General features: G+C 37.0%; 1 protein-coding gene across 1 annotated transcript in view; it reads left to right on the top strand.

Moving 5' to 3' along the window:
- The window catches only part of LOC135469729 (protein MON2 homolog), a 221,177-nt gene that overhangs the window by 14,903 nt on the left and 180,267 nt on the right, over nt 1-26,007 (top strand). The window contains 6 exon segments of the mRNA XM_064748295.1: nt 119-203; nt 1,235-1,419; nt 2,900-3,033; nt 4,078-4,182; nt 6,805-6,962; nt 7,979-8,066. Coding sequence (XP_064604365.1) covers nt 119-203; nt 1,235-1,419; nt 2,900-3,033; nt 4,078-4,182; nt 6,805-6,962; nt 7,979-8,066 — 755 coding nt within the window.

Genomic DNA, 26,007 nt, shown 5'->3' with positions numbered 1-26,007 from the left:
GGATAACATTGTAAAAAAAAAAATTAAATATTTTAATATTTGGCAACATTGAGAGTGCTGACACTAGCGTGACACATTTTGATGTGTGTTTTAGTCCTGGAATATTGTTCTCTTTCAGGCGTAGACAAAGCGTTCCATGAGGAGCTAGTGAACTCATCTTGGTGTGGAGTCTTGGCCGCCTTATCTCTGCTACTTGATGCCAGGTATATCCTAAAACCATCAACAAACAATTACTGGATTACATGTATAAATGATTGGTATTTATAAATCAGATTATGACGTGCTCTAGAGTTGTTATAAGTTATTCAAGCCATTTTCAAGGAAATGACCATCATGGATGCTAAAACAAAAACCCCAAGAGCATTGTTCTTTCTGGTTCGGTTGTTTGAGGTATTTGCTCCTTAAGCAGAGTACAGGTTCTTCAGTAGTGTTCTATTTATTGCTACCTATTTGCCAGGCTGCTGCTGAATGACAAGTACATTTGTCACTTCATCAGGGCATTGGCTCTTTTCCTCTCAGACATAAATCAGTTGGTGTTGTGTGAGTGAAATAATTTGTTTACTTCTTGGATAAAAGTGATACTCTGGCGAGATATGATGTTAGGAAAATAATTATATGTTTAAAATACGCATCAAGTAAATTGTATGTATTACTAGTACATCAACGGTGGAAGAGATTTGTTTTATTACAGTTTTAGAAAGTTTAGATTTGATGTGAAGTTTGCTTTATCAAACAAAAACAATGAGTCAGCATGTGTATGTGATAGCTGTGTACATTGTTGGATTGAGCTTCCAGAGATTGACAAATTAATTGTTACATATATGTACTATGATTACCATCTGAAAGCTGGTTTATTTACAAGTACTCCAATTTCAGCTATTTTGTGGCATGTTCACCACTGTACAGAACAATTTTTTCCAGCTACATGTGTTATTTTTGTAAAACAATGAACTGCATAAGATGTAGCTGAGTTTGAATTACGCTTAGGGAAATGTCATTAATGTAGAGACTTTATTCATCACGGACATTAACCGTACTGAGATTGCCACAAAAGTCAACACTGAGTAACTTCCCTTTGTCTAGAGTAAAAGAGAGGAAGAGAATTAAGGGCTAGCACCTGCTATTGTTATAGTGTTATTTTCAGTGGTTATCTTCTATGTGTGTGATGGTGGAAAAAAAAAAAAAATAATTCAGGAAATGTTTTGATCATTGGTGGCTGTGTATCTTGTTTCAGTACTGATGAAAGTGCCACAGAAGCCATTCTCAAGTCCCAGCAGATCTTTGCCAGTCTCTGTGGCAGATTGGCATTGAACACGCCACGAGATGCCTTTATTACAGCTCTCTGTAAGGCCTCGCTGCCACCACACTATGCCCTGACTGTTCTCAACACCCAAGGCGGAATAGCAGCTCTCCAGAAGTGTATGTACACAAACTTCAGCTCTTGTCAGAACCCCTGTCGTCCTAGTACTGACCATTCATGATGGCATATAAAGCTCTGCCAAGTCTCCTCCCATAACCTGCTGTTGAAATAGCGAAGTATCCTAGAGGTTCTGAGAGAAACCCGAATGAAATCTCAATAAATCATATCACAGCAAGGGTAGGCCAAATCAGAGATGGAATCTTTAAATATCATACAAATTTTTGTTGAATTTTAGGTCAAATACCAGTTATAACCCTAAATTTTTACTCTTCATTTTTCTGTCTGACAGATTCTGTGATTTTAACCTGTACATCTTGATGCATCAGTGGTGTGGTACAGGTTTTATAATTGCCCAGTCTTATACCCATGAATAAAACTGCACAAGTTTCTGTTTTCCCACTAGCTGAAATATTGGTTGAATGGATTTGCAATGTATGATTCATTGAGATATTGAATTGAACTTGACAGTGATGTGGTTGATTTGTACATGGCTTGGAGGAACACTCCTTGTACTGCACTCATTGTGGCTAAAAAGTCACTGCCTTCACATACAACTAGCAGTCAAATGAATTATTAAAAAAGTACAGAAAAAATGAAATATCGGTAAGTCTTGTTACTTTTATTTATGTACGGAGAAAATGAATATTCCAATAAATCTTACTGTGTAGAGTTCAGAGGTGCCACATCTATTTGTCTTTTGCCTAACTGTCTTGATCTTTTTTTTTTGGCTTGTGCATTATTTCAATTGGAGTAGTCCATATCAATCAATTTGACAGCCATTGGAGTATTTCTTTCATTTAAAGAGAACAGAACACTTAAAATTAATTAAATATTCACAGATGAATAGGTTATGAATTACAGCACTACTACAGTGTATTTACATACCTTGACATTTACATGCCTGGAAATATACGATAACAATGTACCTGTACAATAATGGAACCGCTTACCTGTATCATTTGATATTCACTGAATGGAAGCCAGTGTCACTGCAGGCCAGTGTGGGGGGAGCAATAACCCAGGAGCCTCTCACCAATGCGGTCGCTGTAAGTTCAAGTCCAGTTCATGCTGGCTAATGCGGGGTCTCTGTGGCTCAGTTTGTTAGCGCTAGCACAGCGTAATGACCCAGGAGCCTCTCACCAATGCGGTCGCTGTGATTTCAAGTCCAGCTCGTTCTGGCTTCCTCTCCGCTCGTACGTGGGAAGGTCTGCCAGCAACCTGCAGGTGGTTGTGGGTTTCCCCAGGGCTTTGCCTGGTTTCCACCCACCAATATGCTGGCCATCATTACCATTGTATAAGTGAAATATTCTTGAGTGGTGTAAAACATAAATCAAATAAATCACATTCTCTTGTAATAGAATTCATGAAGAAGGTTGTACCTGAGGACAAAAATTAGATTTAAGCAATGCAAAAGCCCTAGATATGTTAAATATACAGTTAATGGTAATGATGTCTTGTTTATTTCATTTGAACCAACAGCCTATGGCAGAACATCAAGCACAGACCTGCAGCAGTTGGCCACAGAGTCCATGGAAAGGAGCCAGGTTGTGGCGGTGGGAACCCCTTTGCCCACTCTCTCATTGCCCATTGGAGCACAGCAAGGGCCTGTCATGGTAAGTCAGTCTGGATGAACTTAAGCTAGCCAGAAACCAATTATCAGGAGTTTTTAAGTTTATCACCTGTAACATCAAACCTATCTACCCCCAAAGCATGCCAAAATCCATTTTGTATTCTCTAAAATTTCCTGTACTTAATATTGCTGAAGGGTAAGCAGGTGTGCCAGGGAAAAGAAAAGGAGAATCAGTTTGTCATGCCATCAGTATTGATGGAATGTGGTCAGGGCATGGAATAATTGCCAATGTGGCATGGATTCCAATGTGATTTACCTCACAGAAATAATATTTTAAGTGTTGTTTACAGACAACACGCAAATATATATTATTTGTTAACAGTGGGTATAATGGGTATGATTTGTCTGCTACTTCAAATTGGGAACAATGCTGTGAGACATTTTCAGTATGTCTGGATCAGTCTCACACTTGTGAACTTGGGAAGGAACAGAATCAGTATATCACTTGTGAGGCAACTGGAATAAATATGTCTGATTTAACTTTGGAAGTCAAGTGAACGGAATATAAATGTATGTCTTTAACTTAAGAAAATGGCTGAATTAATGTGGCTGGTTATAATAGAATGAATAGGTCTCTTAAAGTCAGTTGAACAGAATATAGATGTCTGTCTCTTAACTTAAAAAAAGGACAGAGTTAATATGCCAGGCTTTAATATCTGAAGAGGACAGACTAACTATTTCTGATTATAAGATGAAAGGTGAACAGAATTTCAGCTTGTCGAATTGAACAGAATTGGCATAGTGTTTGTGATAAAAATGTGTTAAGGCAGCTTGGAAGTGGTGAAGCTGCATGCAGTTTAGCTATTAATTTATCTTTTTACAAACATAATGAAAAAGACTGAATTTTGACTTTCATTGTATTCAAATGAAATTTGTGTGTGTATCAGACTGAATTATTAAGGATGGATTAGCTTGTACTTCAGTTGTATGGTTTGTGTGACCAGAAAAAACAACATATCTTAGCTTCATCCTGTATAAATACGCTGGATTTATAGGACCTCAACCGTGTTATTTCATTTTATCATAGCTAACGGCCAAAAACATCCAGTGCATGCGGTCAATCCTGAGTGTTGCTCATTGTCATGGAGGTATCTTGGGAACAGCATGGCACTTGGTGCTGACTACTCTTCAGGTAAGCTCTGCCTGCAGTTGTCTAGGTGTTATATCAAATTTCTTGTGTGAAATAATTCCAGCTGAATAAATTTGAAGAACACAGATCATACCAGCTGACCGGATTTAGCATCCTTTTGATTCAGAATACTCTCAGTTTCAGCATTTTAGATATGCAAATAACACGTAATGAAAATTTTATTATTTTTATGACCCCAATCTTCTGACTCTCCAAACCCTTTTGACTGTTTCTAAAAACCCTCTGTCAGGCCCTTTGTACCCAAAATTTTGTGTGCTGAACATAACACAATCCAGTTTATAATAAGTACATGTACGTCGGTTGGTTTACTAGCTGCAAGCTACTGTGGTGGCCAGGTGATGACATAACATTGCTTGTTGTACAGCACAAGAAGGCATTCCATGTGCTCAGATATATGTACTGATTGGCTGAACTTACAAGGCCATGAACTCACTATAATAAGGGCAAGACTTTACTTTGACAAGTTTCTAGGTAAACTGATCTGAGCGGCCTGTTTTGTGTTAAACCTCAGCATTACATAGTCACAAAACTAAGAGGAAATAAATATTTCCAGATAAATAATAAGTATATGATTTTTTTTACTAGTATTGTATTTGTGTATTGCTTTTTTAAAGTCTAAATATGTGAGTTATTTATTGGTGTCTTTGGAGAACAATTAGGACAGTTTTAGATAGTGTACATTAAACTAGCCAAGCAGTGCCATTTCTGTATCCCTGTAAATATGACAGTCCATATTAGTACATTAATGATCATTGTCAGCTTAAGCCCAACATAGATATTTTTACGGCTAGACTGATGCTGATGTGGTTGAGAAGATTGATTTGTTGCTTGTATGCTTATGAATGTATGTAGCTTGGGGACCTATCCTGATAGTTTCTGATGTTTCTTATGAGATTGTTAGATTGTAGGCATGATTTTGTTAGAAGTTTTATGATCTTCCCTAGTCAATCGCCTACGCCTCTGCACACTCCCCCCGCCCATCCTTTCACCTCAGACACACTCACATGCTCACGTTGCTGGAAACTCTTGCATGTTTTAAAACTCTGACAAAGTTCTGTCTTATACACTGATTTAAATCAGTGCTTTCTTTCCTTTGTAACCAGAAAATAATGTAAAAGAAAGGTGTATATCTTTAGTAGCCGGCCATATTTCTGAATTTGTCAGAGACAGGAGCCATTTTTCTGCTGAGAGATCCGCACTTTCTTTTGTGTATCCCTGTACACTGCATACATGTTTCATGAGAACCAAGAGCGACGGAAAAGACAAAGTAGCTGTAGTAGTCATTTTATTGCCTTCTGTGTTTTCCTTCCTTAAAGTATTGACAGCTCTGTTCACGAGGATGTGAAATGATGCTAAAAGGCCTTGCAATATTTAACAGTGAGGAAGGGGGTTTAAGGGATGAATATCGGTATCAGATTTAATGGATTTGCCACAAAATGTACATTTACTGGCATCCTTATGAGGTACTCATCTGATGCCTTAGATATAGATGTCAAATGTTGAGATTTCAACCAGTTTATACCCATACCAGTTAGATTTTTTTTACAGATTGATGGAATTTTTATCATGAATTCAGTGGATAAAGGGGAATTACATTGTCAAGGGTAGAAATGTGTACGTTGCTTCTTGAATCAAATGTTCCAGTAACCTTACATGTACTCTGAGTTGACTTTTAAATGGAAACGCTGATGGATGTCATTGTTTCTCATTTCCCTTGATAATTATAGTTTTCCCACTGAAAAAAATTTACGAAAATCTGCAAACCCAGATAAAATTTGTGTGAAATTTTAGTGTTATGGCATACTGTTGAGGGAATTGAGGGTTGTAATAAAGAGTATTAAATCTGTGGTGATTTCTCTTGTTGAGATATTGCCTGATATTTAATGGTGTACTGTAAATCTTCAACCTTTTCAACCATTAACATTTTCAGTGGAATTTATGCGTACAATTATCTTGAAAATCATATGTTTTTGTCATTAAACATGTAAGCTTCGTAGATCTGTGCAAATTATTTCTTTACACCCTATAGTTTTGTCAGAATGTTTCAAAATATTGGCGGCAGAAGCAGTTGAAAATGTTGAAGACTCAGATTAGTAGTCAAAGCTCCCGACCTCAGGCTCACAAAGTGATCTTAGACTAATCGTTCAATATTTTAAATCTCTTTAAAGTTATTATTTCTAATGTAACAAGATCAGCATAAACTCTTTGTAAGATATTGTATAACAAATTTCAACTAAAATAACAGAAACGAAAATGTATTAAATTTAATGATTGAAATTTTGGCTTAAGTTTAAGATGGCTCTGTGATCTCAGGGCTAGATCTTTTATAATTCAATTTGACCCAGATAGGCTCAAAACATTCAAGATGTGACTGTTTCAGAAGGTTGAAAATTTACAGTACAGCGGTATTAATTCTGTCTTACAGTTGTCTACAGAGGTAGATATAAATGGTGTAAGTGTTCCCATAACTGTCACTGTTAACTTATGTTGCTGATTAATCCAAGAAGGCTGCCAAGACCGGGGGAAGGGGATGGGGGTGGGGTGAATACGAGTCCTAAATGCTTAGTTGTCGTTAAGCTGATATATTGTCTTTGGTTTCCCTAGCACCTTGTCTGGATCTTGGGCCTGAAACCATCCTCAGGGGGAAGCCTCAAGGCCGGCCAGCAAATAATTGAGGCCAGCAATGCGGTCATAACCACAGCCGTCATGGCCGACCTTCCCGTGCTGTCAGCCATGTTGTCTCGCCTTTTTGAAAGTTCACAGTATGTATTTCCAGACCAGTCCATCTTATCTGTGGGAGCAGTCTCCAAATGTACTTATGTCACTTAAATGGGACATGATTAAGGCTTTGCCTCTTTCCCCGGGCGCTCTTCTGTAACTTTATAGGAAGTGACAGATTGTGCCATTGTGAAAGTTTGTGGCCAATTAACTCCAAGAGAATGAAGTATTGGAAACTTTTGTAATAGTAACCCAGGCCACTAGCACTAAACCAATAAAATGCCACGGCTTAGCACATGGCTTCCTCTTCCTCTCTGCGGGGTCTCCAGAGGTTGATTGGATAGAGATGTTCTCTCTTGATGTGTACATGGACATTCCATTGAGGTTGCAGCCTCCAGTTTGATCCCAAACTTGATGTCTGTGCCTTACCTCTAAAATCTTGACAGGTACACCCACAGGTGAGCAGGGTTCACAAAACTTGCTCACCTGGTTTTAACCATGCTTAGTTAACAATTCCTCTTCCACTTCTCCATAAAAACTCATTTTAACCCTCAGCAAATAGTGCTGTCTCACTATCAGTGAAAGTACTTAAATTCTCACAGTTACTCTGCTAATTTTACATGAAAGATTTTGAGGTTGAATCCCTTTTATCAAATATCAGTATTTATCCAATATCAGGGATTTATTTATAGAAACTTGTAGTACAAGTATTCGGTAATGACTGAATTTCTTTATCATGGGTTAAATTCTAGAATGTGAGTTTAAATTAATTTAGGCAAGGTTATGTCTTTTAAATGAAGTCATCTTGTTCAGTTTTTCTATAACCTGAAGGTTGTTTCTTCAAAAACAGGGCATTTGATCATTAGTTTATTCAGATATAGAAATTATATGTATATTTAAATAAATGCGTGGATATGGATTACAATGAAATGAATTGACCAAAATTATGGAACATATTCTGTCTTTTGCATCAATCGTGACATAGTGTTTAGAAGGATGTGTGTCTAGAGGATATCTCGTTTGCTCCTGCTTTACTAAATGTTACATGCATTAATTTTAGGTATCTTGATGATGTTGCCCTTCACCACTTAATTGATGCTTTGTGCAAGCTGTCGGTGGAGTCCATGGAATTGGCGTATTCCAACCGGGTGAGTGGCGTGAACTTTGTCGGATTACACCTTTTCTGTATTCTCCCCAATCATGTCTGGATTTCGTAGTCTTTTTAAGTTGCTTTTTCGGAATTGTCATATACACTTCACTTTAGAGATATTTTTTACTTGTCAAAGTTTTTAGGACATATAATTTAAATAAAAGTGTTTTGCCCCATGTGCAATCAGGATCATGCTGAACGAATTAAGGCAATAATGAATATCCCTCATTTCAACATTGTGCTTGCCAACTGCTAAATACTTCCCACAAATCCCCAGTATTTGGATTAGCAGTGGATTGTGCATATAGCTACAGTGGAAGGGTTCAAACCTGACTCAGTGTGTCCTCAGTCTAACTCTGGAAATTGCAGATGCTTTTCTTTTTTCGAAGAATCAAATGACTGTTTCCAACATGAATATTGTATTTTTCAACAAAGCGAAAACACAAATCATCTAAGACAGCGTGGTGGCAAGCTTACGTTTTGATTATTGGAAACTGGTAAATAGTGTAAAATGAAATTGTCATTTTCAAGTGTAAAGGGTTTTTGATTTTTTTTTTAAATTACATTTTCTCAAGTTTTTATTATTTGAATGTGTTTCATGCCATTAGGGCATCACATCCAAAAGAAACCTTGAGTGTAGAAACCTTGAGTGTAGAAGTTTACATGGGTATTGACAAGAAGTTGTGACATGCATTGGTTCAGTCCTCGTTTACACTGCTTACCTAGTCTGTCATTTGTTTAGTGATTTATTTTGAACAGCCATTTTTGCCTCGAAATTTTGCCAGAACTGAATCTCCATTGCACTAGTGTATGCTGTGATCTTTATTGGTGTATTTTACATAGTTTGTGGAACTAATTCAAGCTCGCGTGAATATGTTCATATGCAAATCACCTACTCAGTAGTGAAGACATTTCACCTTTAGTTAAAGATTATTTCATATGTATAGAGGGGTTGCTTTTACTTGGCTCCTTTAATGTCATATAGCTTGGTGTGTGTCAGTAATACTTCTGTGTCTGTGATAAAATTTGTTCTCATTTGATAGGAATGAGACAGACATTTTCACGACCATGTACCACGTAGCACTTAAGGTTACCTCTGATATTTGCACCCATCATTTGAAAGTTGATGTGCACATATAATGTTTGTGTTGTTTCATGTTGTTTATTATTCTTAGTTATCCTCTAAGGGGTTAACCCTCTAAGGGTTGTGTTTTTGTGAGAGAGCATCAAGCATCATGTAACAAGGTAATGGTTTCTGGAGATGGCAAACATTATGAAAATAGAAATGTCAAGTAACAAATGACTACTAAAAAGTAGTCATTTGTTACTTGATTTAATGTTTTTTTTCCTCACACTATCTGAATATATAGTTGGCATTCTGTGCAACTATCAATAGAAAATGCTGTGATAATGAGATTTTTTTGGGGGGGCGGGGGGGGGTGGTATTTGCCTTTTTATGTGAAGGTGGCAGCTGTATATGTGTGTATCACAAAATACATGGTGATATGTAGTTGGGTTTAGTTAGGACATATTTGCCGGCTGCTGGTTATGAAATAATGGAAGAAATGTCGCAGTATAACGTGTAATCATGGCCTGTCTGGGTTTAATGCATTCTTTGTTGGCAGGGTAGGGGATTGTAAACATTTGACATGTCAGCTGCTGGCCTTTTCAAAAAGAGCAGGATGATAAACTGATAGTCGTGACTTTGGCTTGTTAGCATCACCAGTGTAATGCTGTAGGTATTTGCGTAACTTAACATCCATGGGTGGTCATTTTATTGTGGTCTTGTCTGACTCTACCTCTGTAACAACCTGGCTGTTTTGTTGGGTCGAAAGAAGTCAGTTCACCTCTCATCAGGATCTTAGTTGTGAGCAGAGAACCCCTGCTAAGAAAGATCCAGCGAAGGGTGCCATTCCATGTCTCGTCAGCCTTTTTTAAATCCTGATGGCATTGTCAGCTACCCAGAACTAAAAACAAATGACGTTTTCCATTAGGAGAAGTTACAGCGCCCTGGCCTTAGGCATTCTGCATGTACATGTGTATACCCCAAGGCTATATGTGCCTGACACCATTCTTGACATAAGCCCATACGGCTTTTATCTGCTAAGATTATTCCGGTCATATATTACCCAGTTTGCCTTTAAGCTGACGTCCAGAATGATGCTCCTGTATGGAGCAGACAGATAAGGGAGTCAGGGATAAGCATAAATGATTGGGCTGGCCACTTTCCCCCATTATAGGCACACTGGGGATTTTTTGAAGCGATCATTTATTTTCATCAGTGTAAGATCCTAATACCTAACATGTAAAATGAGCACTGATGGTGGATCAGTCAGAACATCAGTAATGTATCCTCCTCAACTAGAAAGTTGCGATAACAACATACTTTTCTTCCCCTCTCCATAAGAACATTTCCGGTAATACTTATACATAAACTTGATGTATGGGAAAACTATGGGAGACTAACATAGTGTCTTTTTATTTCATGTGTCTGAGTGGTAACTGGTCATATAGGTATTGACCAGCATTTTGCATTTGTGTATTTATCTGTTTGTGCAAATGTCAGTGTTGTTTGATTTTTGTGTTGACACAACCTTTCAGTCTGTGTGATCCATATCAGTTTGTGGCTAAAAATACACAGTATTCTTTCTCATAATGGTCCAAGGATGTGCTTAGTGCACTAAAAAGTCAGTGCTTCTGTAAAAGGTCTCAAGTAAAATACTACACTACTGGATGATTAAGCCTTGACACGATGTCGACTCTATCAGAGCCATATCTTGGTGATGGAATACTTCGTAAAGAGAAGAACAGATGTATGAAGGAGAACTGACTTTAAGTGATGCAGGGGCCTCCGTGGCTCAGTTGGTTAGCGCGCTAGCACAGCGTAATGACCCAGGAGTCTCTCACCAATGCGGTTGCTGTGAGTTCAATTCCAGCTCATGCTGGCTTCCTCTCTGGCTGTAAATGGGAAGGTCTGCCAGCAACCTGCGGATGGTTGTGGGTTTCCCCAGGGCTCTGCCCGGTTTCCTTCCACCATAATGCTGGCCGCCTTCGTATAAGTGAAATATTCTTGAGTACGGCGTAAAACACCAATCAAATAAATAAATAAATGATGCGTAAAGAGCTCATATCAATTAGATTGCTGAAGACTGCATGAAATATTGCAAAAACATCTGAAACTGACTATGTGCCTTGCAGTTTAGCCAAGACCCAAAGGGTGGGCACCCAGTATGTGACCCGTGCCATCAAGGACCCGTTAACTATAGAAAGGATGCCAATTAAAGAATCCCACCTTCTTTGTTAGCGAGAATGCTTATGAAAAACATTTTGTTTTGGAGTTATGTCCCTTGGACAGTTTGCTGGATGATTGGTGCTCATGCACCTGGTCATATTTTCTATGAAACCCTGAAATGCTACTTGGCTTGATTAATATGAAACGTGGCAAATGTTATCAGTGCAGGGCCTGTGAAGATGTGTTCAGGCCTTCGAGGTAAGAAATTAATCATAGTGAGTCAGTCACAGCCTCTGAATTGTTGACCCACTTGTTAGATGTGAGACATGAGGGTGCATTCTCACTGATTGCTGATGATAAAACAGCAGAAAGCCACTGATGATTTGTGCATAATGGTACATATTGTAGAGAAAAAACACATAAGCTGCATTCACAGGAATTCTGGTTTGGAGAGTGCTTTGTTTCCAGTTGACCTACATGTAGCTGGGACAGATCTCACCAGTATGGGTGTCTTGTCAAATAAAGTTTTCCTTAGCTTTCACTTTCTTACATATTAATATTGTACTGATAATATGGACACACACACACACTCACACACTCATATATATATATATATATATATATATATATATATATATATATATATATAAATACACAATCTGATTATGATTATTTTTCTTTAGTTAAGAAAAGTTATTTTATGAAATTTTATGTAGTCGTTGTGGTATGATCTGTTCTGTATTCGTGCATTGGGATACCAAATGGCAATACTCCTATGTCTCGTGTCATTTACACAGGAGAGACAGTCATTTCCAGTTTTAATGATGTCACTTCAGGTTTGTTAAAATTCATTTTTCGACTTCGGTCTGTCGCATATTGCAGGTACAATAACTATTTTCAGAATGTTTTGTAGACAATTAAGTTAAAATCCTCTGAAGATGTTGTGTAACATCATTGCGACATGGTCATATAAAGGCCATTGTACTTTATCCTACTTGAAATGCTATTTATGGTGCAACAAAGAAATAGTAAAAAAACAGCTTTGGGAGCATTTTTGTCCAGTACTTTCAATGGTATTGACTTATGACTTCTACGTTGTTAGAATGTTTAGAACTTTAATGTTAGAATTACTGCATGTTAACTTTGTTGATTTATTTTTCCATTTGTTAGTACTTTTACAATGTCACATTCCATGCAGTACAGAATACATGTGTCTGTGTCAGCATAAATTTTAAGAAATTTATTTTTAGATCACATGCCAAAGTCATTTATGGATTGATCAACTATGGGAATGTGTCAAAAAGTTTATCTGCTACATTTGGAGTTACTGTACATGTAGTTATAATTGTTGTTTGTTTGTAAAAGTTAATCTTGTTTTTACCTGGACATCTTTGTTAGACTGCCAGAGCTGTTCCTTTATGGCTTCATCCAGTGAGAGGAAACTACAGTATTTATCAAGGTGTTACAATATCAGTGGTGAATACTCTATAAAAGCATCCTTAAGATGAACTTGTATTCAAAGTGTGAAAGATGTTGAATCAAGTCGTACAGAAGAGAAGGCCGGTGTGAAGAACATGCTGTGTCTTATCTCTCTCTGAGTGGCTCTACCCCCGAAGCCTGGTTTACACATACCATTACTGTGGCAGTGTGTGTGGTATAGAGGTCTGGGTTGCTCAGGTGACTTAGTCGGAACTAATCCCATGTCCAGTTGTTAGGGTGGTGACATGGCGAGTAAATCTTCTCCTTCAGAACTGCATTTGACCTTTTCTGGATTTCCTCCAGGGATTTTGTCAGAAATGGATTAGATAATTATCCCAGTATGTGTTTTTTCCATTGCCAAAGCCCAATGTCAGGATCAGATGAACCGATGTAGATAAGATCTAGCCTGCAGTAGATTTATTTACGCCAGCTAATTTTGCCTGTTAATGACTTTGCGGCGGTGGCTGATAAAGTCAGAGCCTATTTCTCAAGGTACTTTTTTTATTCTGGTCACTAATTTCCAAACCTGTGACTTGTCTCAGTTGTCCCTACTTTAATGTTTGGTGATGGCATGACTTCCCTTCATCAGTTCGAAATTCAAACGAAATTTAAACTGGGGGCTTGGAAGTGGGTTACAGACTTAGTTGAAATCCAGATATTTGCAGCTGTAGGATAGCTGTAGGATAGCAGGCTTACGAGACTATTTAAGAATTTAATTTTTATGGACAGCATTGTCCATTTCGTGAAATATTTACTTTAGAAGATTTGGTTGGTAGGCCTGGAAAGTAGAGTCATAATTTGTGGATAATTTTCATTATTGTGCAGTATATACCTGCGCATGTTACAATGCTGTGATTTGCCAAATGGTTCTGTAATGAGGCAGGGTCATGGCGCAAAGGAATGTTGTGCTTCTCTAGTGAACAGGTGTGTGGATTGGATGAGGGATTCGCTGTAGGTGCAGTTTTTTGATAAAGCTTCAGTTATTTTACTTCAAATTTGGTCTCTAGTTTCATGTACGTTGTTGGAGGACTATTCCTTCGCTTTCATGTGATCTTCTGATAGCATTTCAGTTGTTATTATTCTGGATTATATGGCTTTGTCTTTACAATGTTTTGATTAAGCTTAAGTGGAAATACTTCAGACATATAGTATTACATGTACAGTAAATAAACTGAAATGTTGCTCATGACTATAAAGATGCTCGGGTTTCCACATTCTCTTAGAATTGTCTGATTTGAAAGGTGTTTCATGGTTTGTTTTAATAACATTTGGTTGCCTCTTAAAATGCACTTTTTGCCAAATGTTAGCTTTATTAATGTAATTCCCCTATAAATCCTCCTAGTAAACAGTTAGGGCAGTGTATTCTGCAATGTTTCCAAATCTGATACATGTATCATATTCCCAACAAAGTTTGGTCAATGTGGTGTAGTTTTTCTTTGAGTTACACAATTTTGACTTAATTTTGTACAATCATTTCTTCTGAGCAAGAGGAGGACTTTGATGGTTTCTTGTTTGGAAAGATGTGACCATACTGTTGCTAAAACAGTTTTGTCTTCCTGTGTATTCAGTGTGGTACTTTATTCTGGCCCTGTGATGTCTGTTGTTTGGGAGGTTTGTGTTCATCTTGTGACTGAGACAAGGATGTGATTTTAATTTGAGTTCGCACAGGTTTGTGATTGGTGACTTATATTTTTCTGAACAATTTTAGTCATATTTTCCATGTGAAATATTTTTCATTCATTTGAATAACACAAATCTTCTCTTTAGCTGTCATATTTCCTTCCATCATTATACTTGATCTTACACAACATCTTAATGGGAATAAATTTGTACCCCTTCAGAAGGAAGTTTAGAATGGCTTAATAGCCACCTGTGATAATTTTACGAGATGATGCCTAGTGGTAGAATGAATCTGCTTTGATTCTGATTTTCCATATATGTGGCGAGATTTCATCACATTCTTTATCTCAGTCTGTCAGATCAAATGAACTCCATATAATCTCATTTGATTGAGCGAATATATAAAAATGGCTTAATCTTGTCACGAAATACTGTGAAAAAATGTGTTGCATTGTTTTGCTAAAGCAAGCAATGTTCTGTAAGTGCAATGTGGAAATGCCAAGGGAAGGCTATATCCCTCAGCAGCTCTACTACAGGCATTAATTAGTGGAGAGCTGACGTGAAAGGGGAAGCATGATGTCTCGGAGACTTTCACTGATATTCCATAAGTAACAAGCGTCTCTTTTACAAGACATGTCAGGAAGGCAAAATGACACCAAATCTATTATTCCCTCTGGAATGGAACAGGTCTATCCAGTGCGGTTGCAAACAGGAGCCATACATAGCCTATATGCTTGTGGCAATATTTGGATGGAGTTTTTGGGCTTGTATTTTCATTTCATCATCATGAGTTTTAGAACATGATATCAGATGTAAAATCAGATTAAGACACTTTCGCTGACAGGCTTCAGGATTACAGTCGGTTTGAATCGTCCTTGAAACAGCTTTCTGAATCTTAGAACAGCCACACAAAAATTGTGGTTGATGTGTTTGCGTGTGAACATCAGCACTGCTTATATCTCAGAGATAGAAGAGTGTTCAGCCAGGCTTTGTTATGGTGGCAGACTGGATGTGTCTGGTCGACGCCACGCGTATTTTAAACATGTAGCAAGGGCAATTTGCCCCGCGCTCCTGGCTCCGTTTTAGTTGTTATTTGTGATTTCATGACAGCAACTGCTTCCATGAATTTATTGCTGGTAAACTCACTGACATTCCCATAAAATAAATGTCTAATGTGCATATACATTGAGAAAGGAATTAAACCCAGTGTTTGTGTTTTAGTTGTTTTGTTTGTTGAGCATACTTGAGTATGTAAAAAATTCATCCAAATGAAAATTTTTTTATCTTTCACTGCTTTTAGCTTCCAGTATCACACAAGTGAAACCCTACATCAAGTTGAAAAAACACGCCATATTTAAAATTAAAAATACCATATTTGCATAATTTTATGAAAGTCAACTGGAGAGAAAATTTCAAACAATTTTTTTTTGATTAGACATACTAATAAATGTGGCCATGTTATTGATCCTGTGGATGGCTGCATTTCATTTGAAGTCAAATTTAAAGAGAGTTTTGAGTGATGAAACATTGTTATTTATAAGAAAAACAATGCAAACTGAGAATAATAACTTTGTAATTTGTTACAAAAGAACTCTCGCCAAGTATTAACAGATATTCTGCCCCTACTTATGGGTGTAGGATAAGTTAAAATACTTTTCTTCTGGCAACAGTAAGAAAAGCAGAGTTACAAAGAAAACCAGACAAACAAAAAAAGAACATTGAATTTTTTGTCCTAAGCCTGTAATTCTTGACTTTGTTTGTATTACTTAGTGAAACTTATTAGGGGTGATTTATATCATTTCACTCTTCTGTTGTGTTTGCCTTAGAAAAGACAGGGAAGTGGATACTTGAATAAATTTCAAAGGAGGTTGTGTACATTTGTTATTGTGAGAAAGTCAAAGGATATTAGCATCAAAGGTGTTTCCTTGGCGCTTCCCAAAGTAACTAACAGCCTTCCATCTAATTAGTCTCTAATTCATGCCATATTGTGTTTACATGCTGATGTGAGTTCATGTTTTGTTCAGTGGATTCTGTGATATTTCATTTTTAAATTTCAAGGGCATGTTGGATATAGGAAAGAATGGCTGATTGAACAATGCCAGAATGATCAGCCTGTAATTTGTTACCTAGAGTTATCTTTCCTGACATATCACTTGAGGGTTTTCACTAATAATCCCCACACAGCGCCATATGTGTGGGCATGGTGGCCCACCATTGGCATTACGAAGCTGATGAGCTAATCGTTCTGACTGTGTATGTAGGGAAGAAATTTTTACCCGGAGTCGTTTGGAGAGAATTCACGAGTGTTTTTCTACATTAGTTTTGAAAGATTAAGGTTTGCTTGTCAGCTTTAATCAATCTTTGTTAGATTGAATATTACAAGACAGACGGACACTGTTTTCCTAACCTTAGAGTCTTCAGGAAAAAAGCTGAGACGTGCTAAAAGTTCAGCTTAACAAAATCATTTGAGTGTCTACTAAATCATCCATGTTTTTAAGACGTTCGACAGAAAACACTTTACTAGTTCTGCAGTGACACAATAAAAATAAGTCCAGCTGATCAAAAAAGAAGTCTTGGTTCGTCTGAATTCTGATCATTTTATTGCTTTTTGCCAGACATTACAGTGCCATGATTTGTTAGTCCAATCAATCACAACTGAAAAACATGGGACGTTCTTTAGTACATTAAAGCATCTTTAGAATGTAAAAGAAAAATTGTCCTCCAAATTACTCCCAGTCATTTTGCTTCTGAGTTTGCTCCTTTTCTGGTGCTGGTCTTGGCTGAAAGCAAAACAAATCAGCAGAAATTATTGCTCACAGGCAGTTATTGTTCCTTTTTTCAGAACAAATTATGGAATCATGTTTTTCTCAAAGGTAGACTGGAAAATTGGGGTCAATCATTGGTGTACAGGTTTTTCTTCACCTATACCCATTAAAGGCAGACACAATATTTTATGTTTGTCTCTTGTGTTTTTGGCACAGATGTTTGTGATTAGCATCAATACTGCAGATACTTGTGTATTTAATTTAATATCAAACTGTTCATAATTGTAAAAAAAATATATGTACTTTTGAAGAAACCATTTTGTATGTAGAGATAAGCCTTATGTTAAGAATTATCAAGTGTTTTTTTTTTCATCTGAGATAAAGCAGATGATGACCTGTCTTTAACAAATATTTCTCCAACTTTGAACAAATTGTTCATTTGCTGTGTACAGTTACCATGATTGCTATCATCATAAATTTCCTTTCAGCTTGAGTCTGTCTTGTTCACGGAATAATATAGCCATGTGAAGTTGGTGTGATGTCTTTCTGAGTAGTTTGAAAATTTGGAAGGTTTGATGGCTTTCAAAATTAGTAGTCCAAATCTCAAAAAACTGGGTTACTTGGTGCTTGTCCATCGATCACTGTCTGTCGAAGAGATGATTAGCTGCATGCATAAGCCTAGAATTTTCTTGGCTATTGCATTGTTTTTAGTGTGACCTTGGCAGAAGGTTGTGTTCGATTGGTTAAAGGCGCTTACCTTTCAATAGTTGGGATACAATATTTGGGTTCAGACTGAGTCTTGGACAGGGACTTTGTAAATTTCTATGATCTTACTGGTTGTGGGGCCATGATCTCACTGGTTGTGGGGCCTTGTTGGGCCATGATCTCACTGCTTGTGTGGCCATGATTTTACTACTTGTGGGCCATGATCTCACTGCTTGTGCAGCCATAGTGACAATTTGTGTTTGATGAAAGTTGTGTGGATGGTCCCACTGCTTGTGGGGCCATAGTGACAATTTGTGTTTGATGACAGTTGTGTGGATGATCTTTCATAATGTGCATTGAAGACCTGCCTTCCAGATTTTTGGTGTGCAGACGTCATATGTATGATTTATGCCAGAACTTTGGTGTGCAGACATCATATGTATGATTTTTGCCAAGCGCTTTAATTTCCTCCACCAATGACAGTGGCTGCCATTGTACCATCAAATAAATAAATTTTTGTCTGATTGAATAAAATGTGAAATTGGTCTCCTCCTCCCTGCCTGCACCAAAATGGAGTAAATCTATGAATTATTTTGTTCTTTCCGTTACACAAGTACACAGGCTTTGCATTCTCACTTTGAAAAAACCTGTGATGCCATACTGAAGTATATGACATTTTGATATCATTTCATTGTTGGGCATATACCTAAGCAAAGCTTCTGAAACTAATAAACATAATGAAAACAATAACCTTTAATAATTGCTTGCTCTCCTGGTACCTGTATGCTCAGAAGGTGTCCTAGCTTACCATAAGCACCTTGAGCCCGGCACTGTGCATGCATCCCTTCTGTTGCCCTGTCGCAGTGTTGATTCATGCATGCAAGAAATGGCAAGATTGTGCCAAGTCTTGCAGGATCACCAAACATATCTGATCCTGCAATGTCAAGTATCCACCACTTTTTTCCATTTCTGATATGATGTACAGGTGTGATTTTATTGCTGAAATAGTATGTTCTTTTCATACTGGCAAAACTTGGTTAGAGACTTCTGCTCATGTTCGATAATGCAGCCCTATTTATAGTTTTCATTTGCTTGATTTGATGCTTTGATGATTTGATTTGAAGGTGTTGCTTCTGAATGCTATTATTTAAGCTTTCAGAATAGTTGGGGAATTTTTGGCACTATTCACCTTTAATTTCAATACATTCTTGTCCATTCCATCTAGCTGACGAGTGTATGCATTTTTCAAGCTAAAGCTTGACTGTCAGTTTGGCCAAGGTATAGAATGTATTGGTTAGTCTCTTCATATGGTGGTATGATAAAATATGAAAGATAAATATGTTTGAATTTAAAGGTTACATGTAAGAAAAAAGATTTGGGCTTCAGGATAGTGAAAGTTTGAGTTCAGTACTCTAGCCCTTTGGGATTAAGTGTTGCACTTTGTTGCATCACTTAACAACTATCAGAATGTTACATTTATGCAGGTGAAGCAAATGAGTGATTGCTTACAGTACTTAGGGCGCAGAGATAGCCAATCATTACTGTATAGCTCTGTGCATTTATTTGATTAGGAGATATTTCATCGAGTAGCTACCATTTGGCCTTGAGCATCTTAGTGTACAATTACCCCAAACACTTCAGCAATGATCATTTCTAGTCACACTTGTGAGCCAAAGGGAGAGACAGAAAATTAGACTTCATCAATAGGGTTTTAGGTATGGCTGACAAGATCTCATGCAAGTAATGGCTTAAAAGTCTTGTAATAATGTTAAGTATGAATTACATTAGGAATGAAGACTGAAAAGGTGTGAGGTAATTTACTGATACACAATGTAGGCTGTATTACAGGCTAGCAATGACAATTCATTTAACAGGCTGTGAAATAGGGACTTTCTGTCTTCAACACTTTATTATACTGAGGTCTAGATAACACTATAGGCTGTTGTTTTCCTGTTACATTGTGGCAAGAAAGGGTTTTTTTTTTAAATGAATGAAAAAAAGGTGCTGTACAAGGGGAGTAGGGGAATTGGTGGGTGTCTCATCACCATCTTAAAGTTAATACTCCAGATGTAATTTCTCAAACCAGATTGTATAATTTTAACGCAGAAAGCTGTCATTTATAGTAAAATGTGTAATTGCTCACACAAAATCACTTATTCCAATATTTTAAACTTTTTTGAATCTTAAGAACAGTACCAAAGTAATAATAAAGAGTAACAAATGTCTCATCTTGTTGGTTTGTATGTCCAGTCTAAGAAAAGAGTGAAGGTCAGAAACAATTGCTAATAATGGTTTATATGCGTTACAGTTCTGGCACTAAAATGGCTCCCAAGTGTCATTTGTGGTCACAAGCTTTCACTACTTTCAGCTGGATGAAGCAGATTCTGCCAGTCACAAATATCACCACGGACATTTATAAATTAGTGATGTACATGTACCTGGTGTAAGAGGAGAAGTAAAATTGGCCATTTTTCTGAACATCACCAGCATTTGCCTTCGTATTATTTGCAAGTCCAGTTGTAGCTTTAGTGTTTTCATAATTAATCTTAACACTTATCTGTATACAGTTATTTATTAGAGGTCTAAAATAGCTACTATTGAATTGGCTGCATGGAGGGTATTAAGTTGAAAGATGAAGAATTTTTCTCCTGACACATTTAGCCTGATTTTGTGAGCTCTCACCCAGTTAGGTGTTTTGAGTGTTGTTTTGATTTTAGGGTGATATCCTATTGGAAAAATGTGATATTTAATTGCCTAAGTACTCACATAAAAAAGTACTTTTGTATGTGAAAATTTTAGGTCATTTATCACGTTCAAAGCATCCTACACCAACAATAAATACTTGCGAATCAGATTAATTTTTGAAGACGATTGCTACATTTTCCCCTGGACTTGAGTGTGACACTGTAATCAGGTATGAACCATTCAGTGGACACACATAAATACATGTGGGTACAATCCAATCCTAACTTACCAACTATCTTGGATGGTCTATTATGATGGACGGATGATGGCCCAGCATGTTTAATTGAAGTCAGATGCTTCAGAATATCAACATTGTGGCCAGTGTAGTCTATGCGGAGCTTGTCTTTGGTGAGACACACTCACAGTCGAACATTTTTTTGACTCCCCCAGTTTTTCCCTCAGTGTTCATGCTTATGTGGCTTTTTGCAGCCTTTCACATTCGATGAAGACTACATGTCTTCCACCAATACAACATGCATATAGTTTGTACATCAAGCATGGGAAAGTTTAATAATAGCTAGCCAAAGATCAGTGAATAACCCCAGAGACTCCTGGTGTTCTTCACCTATAAATCTGACACTCATAGTAAATGAAAAATTCTTGAGTATGGTGTTAAACAAGAATCAAATAAATCAATAAATATATTAATCCATACAATTTTTGAAAATTCTGTATTCTTGAGATGGCAATAAATTATTAAATAGCAGATGTGGGGAGATTAATCAGTCTAAGTCTTGACGTTGTACTCTGGAGGCGACCTGGCTAAACCATTTCCTCTCAAGCTACCTATGTGGCCTGGCGATTGCTCGATCTAATTAATAATACAGGTGTGAGAGTGGCACCAAAGCTATCAGGCCTGACTCGACTTCCGTATTTAATTGAAAAAATGTTGACTGCACCTGCTGTTCTGTGAGTCTGCTTGGTAATGGGGTTTGAACTTTTCCTGTGATATACAAGTATACGCAAAGGCTCAGATGAGGGCGTCTTGTGTGGATGTGTTGTTAAGTGGGCAGAGGTGGGTGTTTGTTGATGGGGAAGTTATGTTAGATGTGGGACTTACTTGCTTGGCCGAGGCTTCTGAGGTTCTTGGCTAGAGTACTGAATTCTACCAGTTCAGGTCTATAGCCTCAGGAACCACAGTGAGGCCAATCTTACAGGATCTGCAGATTATATCCATGGATCCTTGAATGACATTCACCTATTGGTGATTAGATGGTCCAGATTAAAAATTGTTAGCTGAAGGGAGCATAGATCTAGTGCATTAAATAAGTGAGAAGTAAATGAGAAAGAAGCTTCCCTACTTTCATCTGTGTCCCATGTTCTCTTGTTATATACACGGACATTTATAAATGACTAGTTTTGTGATTTTGAGATAATTTGGTTTTGTTTGAAGAGTGCCTTATGATTGATTTCTCTCTGGCATGGAATTACTGTGTATTGTCGTTTAATCTGGCTGTCTGTTTTCCTAAAAGCTCTTTTTGTCAAGTAATCCTGTAATAGATCGAGAGCGGTTAGAGGTAAAAGATGTGTATCATCTGGAAGTTGATAGTAGGAAGGTTTTTATGATGTTTCCTGGCATGTATTTCCTTCGCTCATGTGTTGTAGACCAGAAATATGTGTAGTCCACGGGGGCAGTAATCATTTAACTGTGTGAGCCATGAAGGTATTTGATGACTGGGGCTTGAACTAATGGGTGAACGGATGGACTAAAGAACGTTTGTGATGTCTAGATCAAATAGATCTTAAGTAGAGTCACATCAGACATTCTTACATAACAAGGTTTGTCCAAGGACGCTTCTTAATTGGATAAAACCAGAAAGATGGTTCATACTTTCTCTTTCTTCTCTCAGATGCTGCACGGTAGAAAAAAAAATTATCAGATAAACCAAATTTTCCTTGATGTCAATCATAAAAAAAATATAAATTTTCGTCTATAAACCATTAGGTTGTTGTTAATCTCATTTGATGTATTGCTTCACTGCACTCTTTTTACGCTGTTCCTTTTACTCTAGGTATTGATTTGTCTGGGAAAACTGAGACAAATGCCACTGTATAATACATTATTTTATCTTAATTAAGAGTTAGACTGCAGGGACAGGAAAGCTCCGAAAGGTTGTACTACAAGGTTTGTATGATGTTGACCATGCTGTGCCTTATATATGTCTTGTGGATTAGAGATGATGCACTGAAAAATTGTGTAGGTTCTCGGGGAAAACTTTCCCTAGATCTGTTGAAACCTCAATTGGTCCTAGTGACCTGGTCATATGATGAACTTTATACTTAATCTGGATTTTATTCACGCAGGAGCTTCTTGAGTCATACTCAGAGGTTGATTACTTCATGAAATAGCGAAAGTGTGATCATGTAGGCAGCTTTTGTTTTAAGAGTTTGATATGAGAAATTGAAATCACGTGTACTTGAATGGCTGGAAGGCTTTTCCTCCCGATTTTTGGCAAACCTCGAGAAAACTCGTCTCATTTGCAAGATAGGATGATGAAAGATTGAGAAGTTGAAGTAATTTCCTGGCTGATTAAAAGTACTTGAAAAAAAATCTCCTTAGTTGTCATCCTGGTAATTTGGGTGTGAAAACAAGGATATCCTTACATGTGGAACTGAATGCCATCTGCGCCTGACATTCTAAGATGAACTACTGCAACTGGAACTAAAAAGTGAGCACTTGTTCTGGAGACATAAGTGGTTTGAACCCAGATATAGGGTGTTGGAAAATGTACATTCATGCCCAGATGACACAGAAGCTAAGTATTTCTGCTCATCACATGCAGACATATAAATTATGTAAACCATCTTCACTTTTTAGAATTGATCCAGACTGTTGTCTATGGACCAAAAACAAGTATTAAGAGAAGCTCCGTAACAGGTTCTTTGTCAGTCTTACCAGCTGTCTTTGTCTGACCTTAATGTTGTTGTCTTGGTTTCGTAAAGCAGAGAATTAAGTAAAACACGCTTAAGCTTCCTGTAGGCCTATGTTTCCAAAGACAGGCTTCATGGATTTAAGATTCAGTGAAGTGTTGGACCCTTCAGCCAGGTGTTTGACAGAAAGACAAATTAGGATGAATGGTTGAGCTGAGCACCATTGGCTTTGTCTCTGTTAATTACCACCGGCATGCTGAGTTAAGGTGTTACCTGAACTAAATACATCAATGAATGGGACAGGCTTGGGTTGTTGCCCATTACCTGATTACCCTCTCATTTCTCATCTTACCTGTTACAGGTGAACTTGTGTACAGTTGATTCAGGTTGTTAAAGGTACATGTACAAAGGATGTCTCTGATTTTCAGATGCTCCTTTATACATCATCTGTATAAGGTATACATGCAAGAACATGCACAACTTAACACCTCTCTTCTTCTTCTTCTTATTATTATTATATACATATACACATACACACATGTATATACAACTTAAAGATAGTATGTGGTAAATGATGTAACATTTTGTCCATGACTAAGCTGCACATTTTGCCCAAATCTGAACATTCTATTGAGGTTTGTTTGGAAGGTAGGATAATATCTTACTTTAAAGATGCAAGTTTAGTGAGTAAATGTAATAGTTCATGACATGGTTTTACCTCTTAAAGTGCAATTGTTTGAGAAAAATTTCAATTCATGTACTCTTTGTTGAGATCCCTTCTGTTGATTTGGCATACTTTAGTTTTATTGTATTCTGATGGTTCTGCAGAACATTGTGTTCAGTATAAGTTATGACAGCAATATATACATATGTATATATATATGTGTGTTTATATACACAAACATAAAGTAACAAGTTTTCATGACTGTATGTTTAGTTCTGACTATTTCCAAACATAACATTACATTTATACATGTACAAAACTGTTGACTACACTATTTGGAATTAACTCTAGCATCATCCATGAAATTGTCATTTAAATTGAGATTTAAACTTGTTCATGAAATACTGTTGCTGTGTTATTCTGGTTTATGCTTTGTCAGCCGATAACTAGAAATACTGAAAAATTTGAAACTTCATACTTGCAAGTAGAAGATGTTCAAACTAGGAAAAGCTGCAAGGTAAAGGTGGCATTCTGTTAATAGATATACTGTGTGATCCCGAAATACATGGTTGAATAACAGTAATATATGAAGAAGCTTCCATATTGAGATGTTTGACATATGCACCTGATTTTGTATCAGTGAACAAGCATTGTGAGCAGACATAAGGAAGTGACTGGAACCTGCTCAGATGTTTTAGCAAGGTTTGGTGTATAATCTATGAGCTAGTCAGTTGATATTCAGGGCAATAGTGGAGGAGGCATGTGTCAGGTGCTTGTGGGTCTCTGCCAAGACCTGTTTTTCTACATATTTTGCTGTTTTCTTGTACCAGATGGCCTTTTGTTTAGATTTTATGGACTTTCAGTATTTATGGAATGGCTTCTCCCAGTGATCATAGCAAAGGATGCATCTGATACCCTTTTAGACTGTTGGGTGCACCGAAAAGAGCACATGGGTGTTAATTGACCTTGTGTGATAGATGGGTATATCACTAGTTCGTGTGACAATTGAGCAAGTTTAATTTACCGGTCTTATTACATTTCAGACAGTTTGCCTAAAAGCAGATGTCTTCAATTTGTCATTATATCATAATTAGTGAAATGCTCTTAACTTTGTTCTACGTTATCAGCTCATTAATTTGTTTTCATGTCAGCATGCATTATTTTAGAATTTATATGCTGAGATGTTAGGTATTGCATTAAATACCCAAATTAAATGTGTCAAGCATCTAGAGGATTTTCTTAAATTAGTGTAATCTGCAGCCCTTCCGCTGGAAAATGAATTCAGATTTCTGTAAAATGTGCAGAATTAAAAAGCACATCATCTATATCTTCTTTAAAAACAAAAGGGAATGAACTTGTCAGTCAACAGTAATTGAATTTGTTGATAGTTTAGGCTGTAAATTTGGTTGAATTCATTAGATTATTGTGAAAGCTGCATAAAGATAAAAAGAGCCCTGCAGTTGGAAGTTAGGAAAATGGGATGTCAGCAAATGTTAGATAGCGTTATGTGAATTAAGTTAACTGGCATTTCAGACATCCTGACAAACCATTCGAATTCATGGGAATTCATGTGAACTCCATGCAGAACCTTTTCCTTTACTAATGAAAATATTAATGTAAATGTTAGATGTATTGTATTATTATTTTGCAGTAGTTTTCTATGAATCAATGTAGGGCATATTAGGTTGACTGAAATATGCTGATACAGCTTTATTAATTTCCCATTTTTTTTTTTTTTTTCAGAAATATGGTATTCATTTATTCATTAGAATCATTCAAGCAATAAATTAAAATATCTACCATCCATTCGTTGTTGCAAACATGTCCAGTTTCTACAATCAAGTGCATGTATGCCATA

This window comes from Liolophura sinensis, chromosome 7, assembly GCF_032854445.1.
Source record: "Liolophura sinensis isolate JHLJ2023 chromosome 7, CUHK_Ljap_v2, whole genome shotgun sequence".
Taxonomy (NCBI): Eukaryota; Metazoa; Mollusca; class Polyplacophora; order Chitonida; family Chitonidae; genus Liolophura; species Liolophura sinensis.
This window is presented reverse-complemented; position numbering and strand designations above follow the sequence as displayed.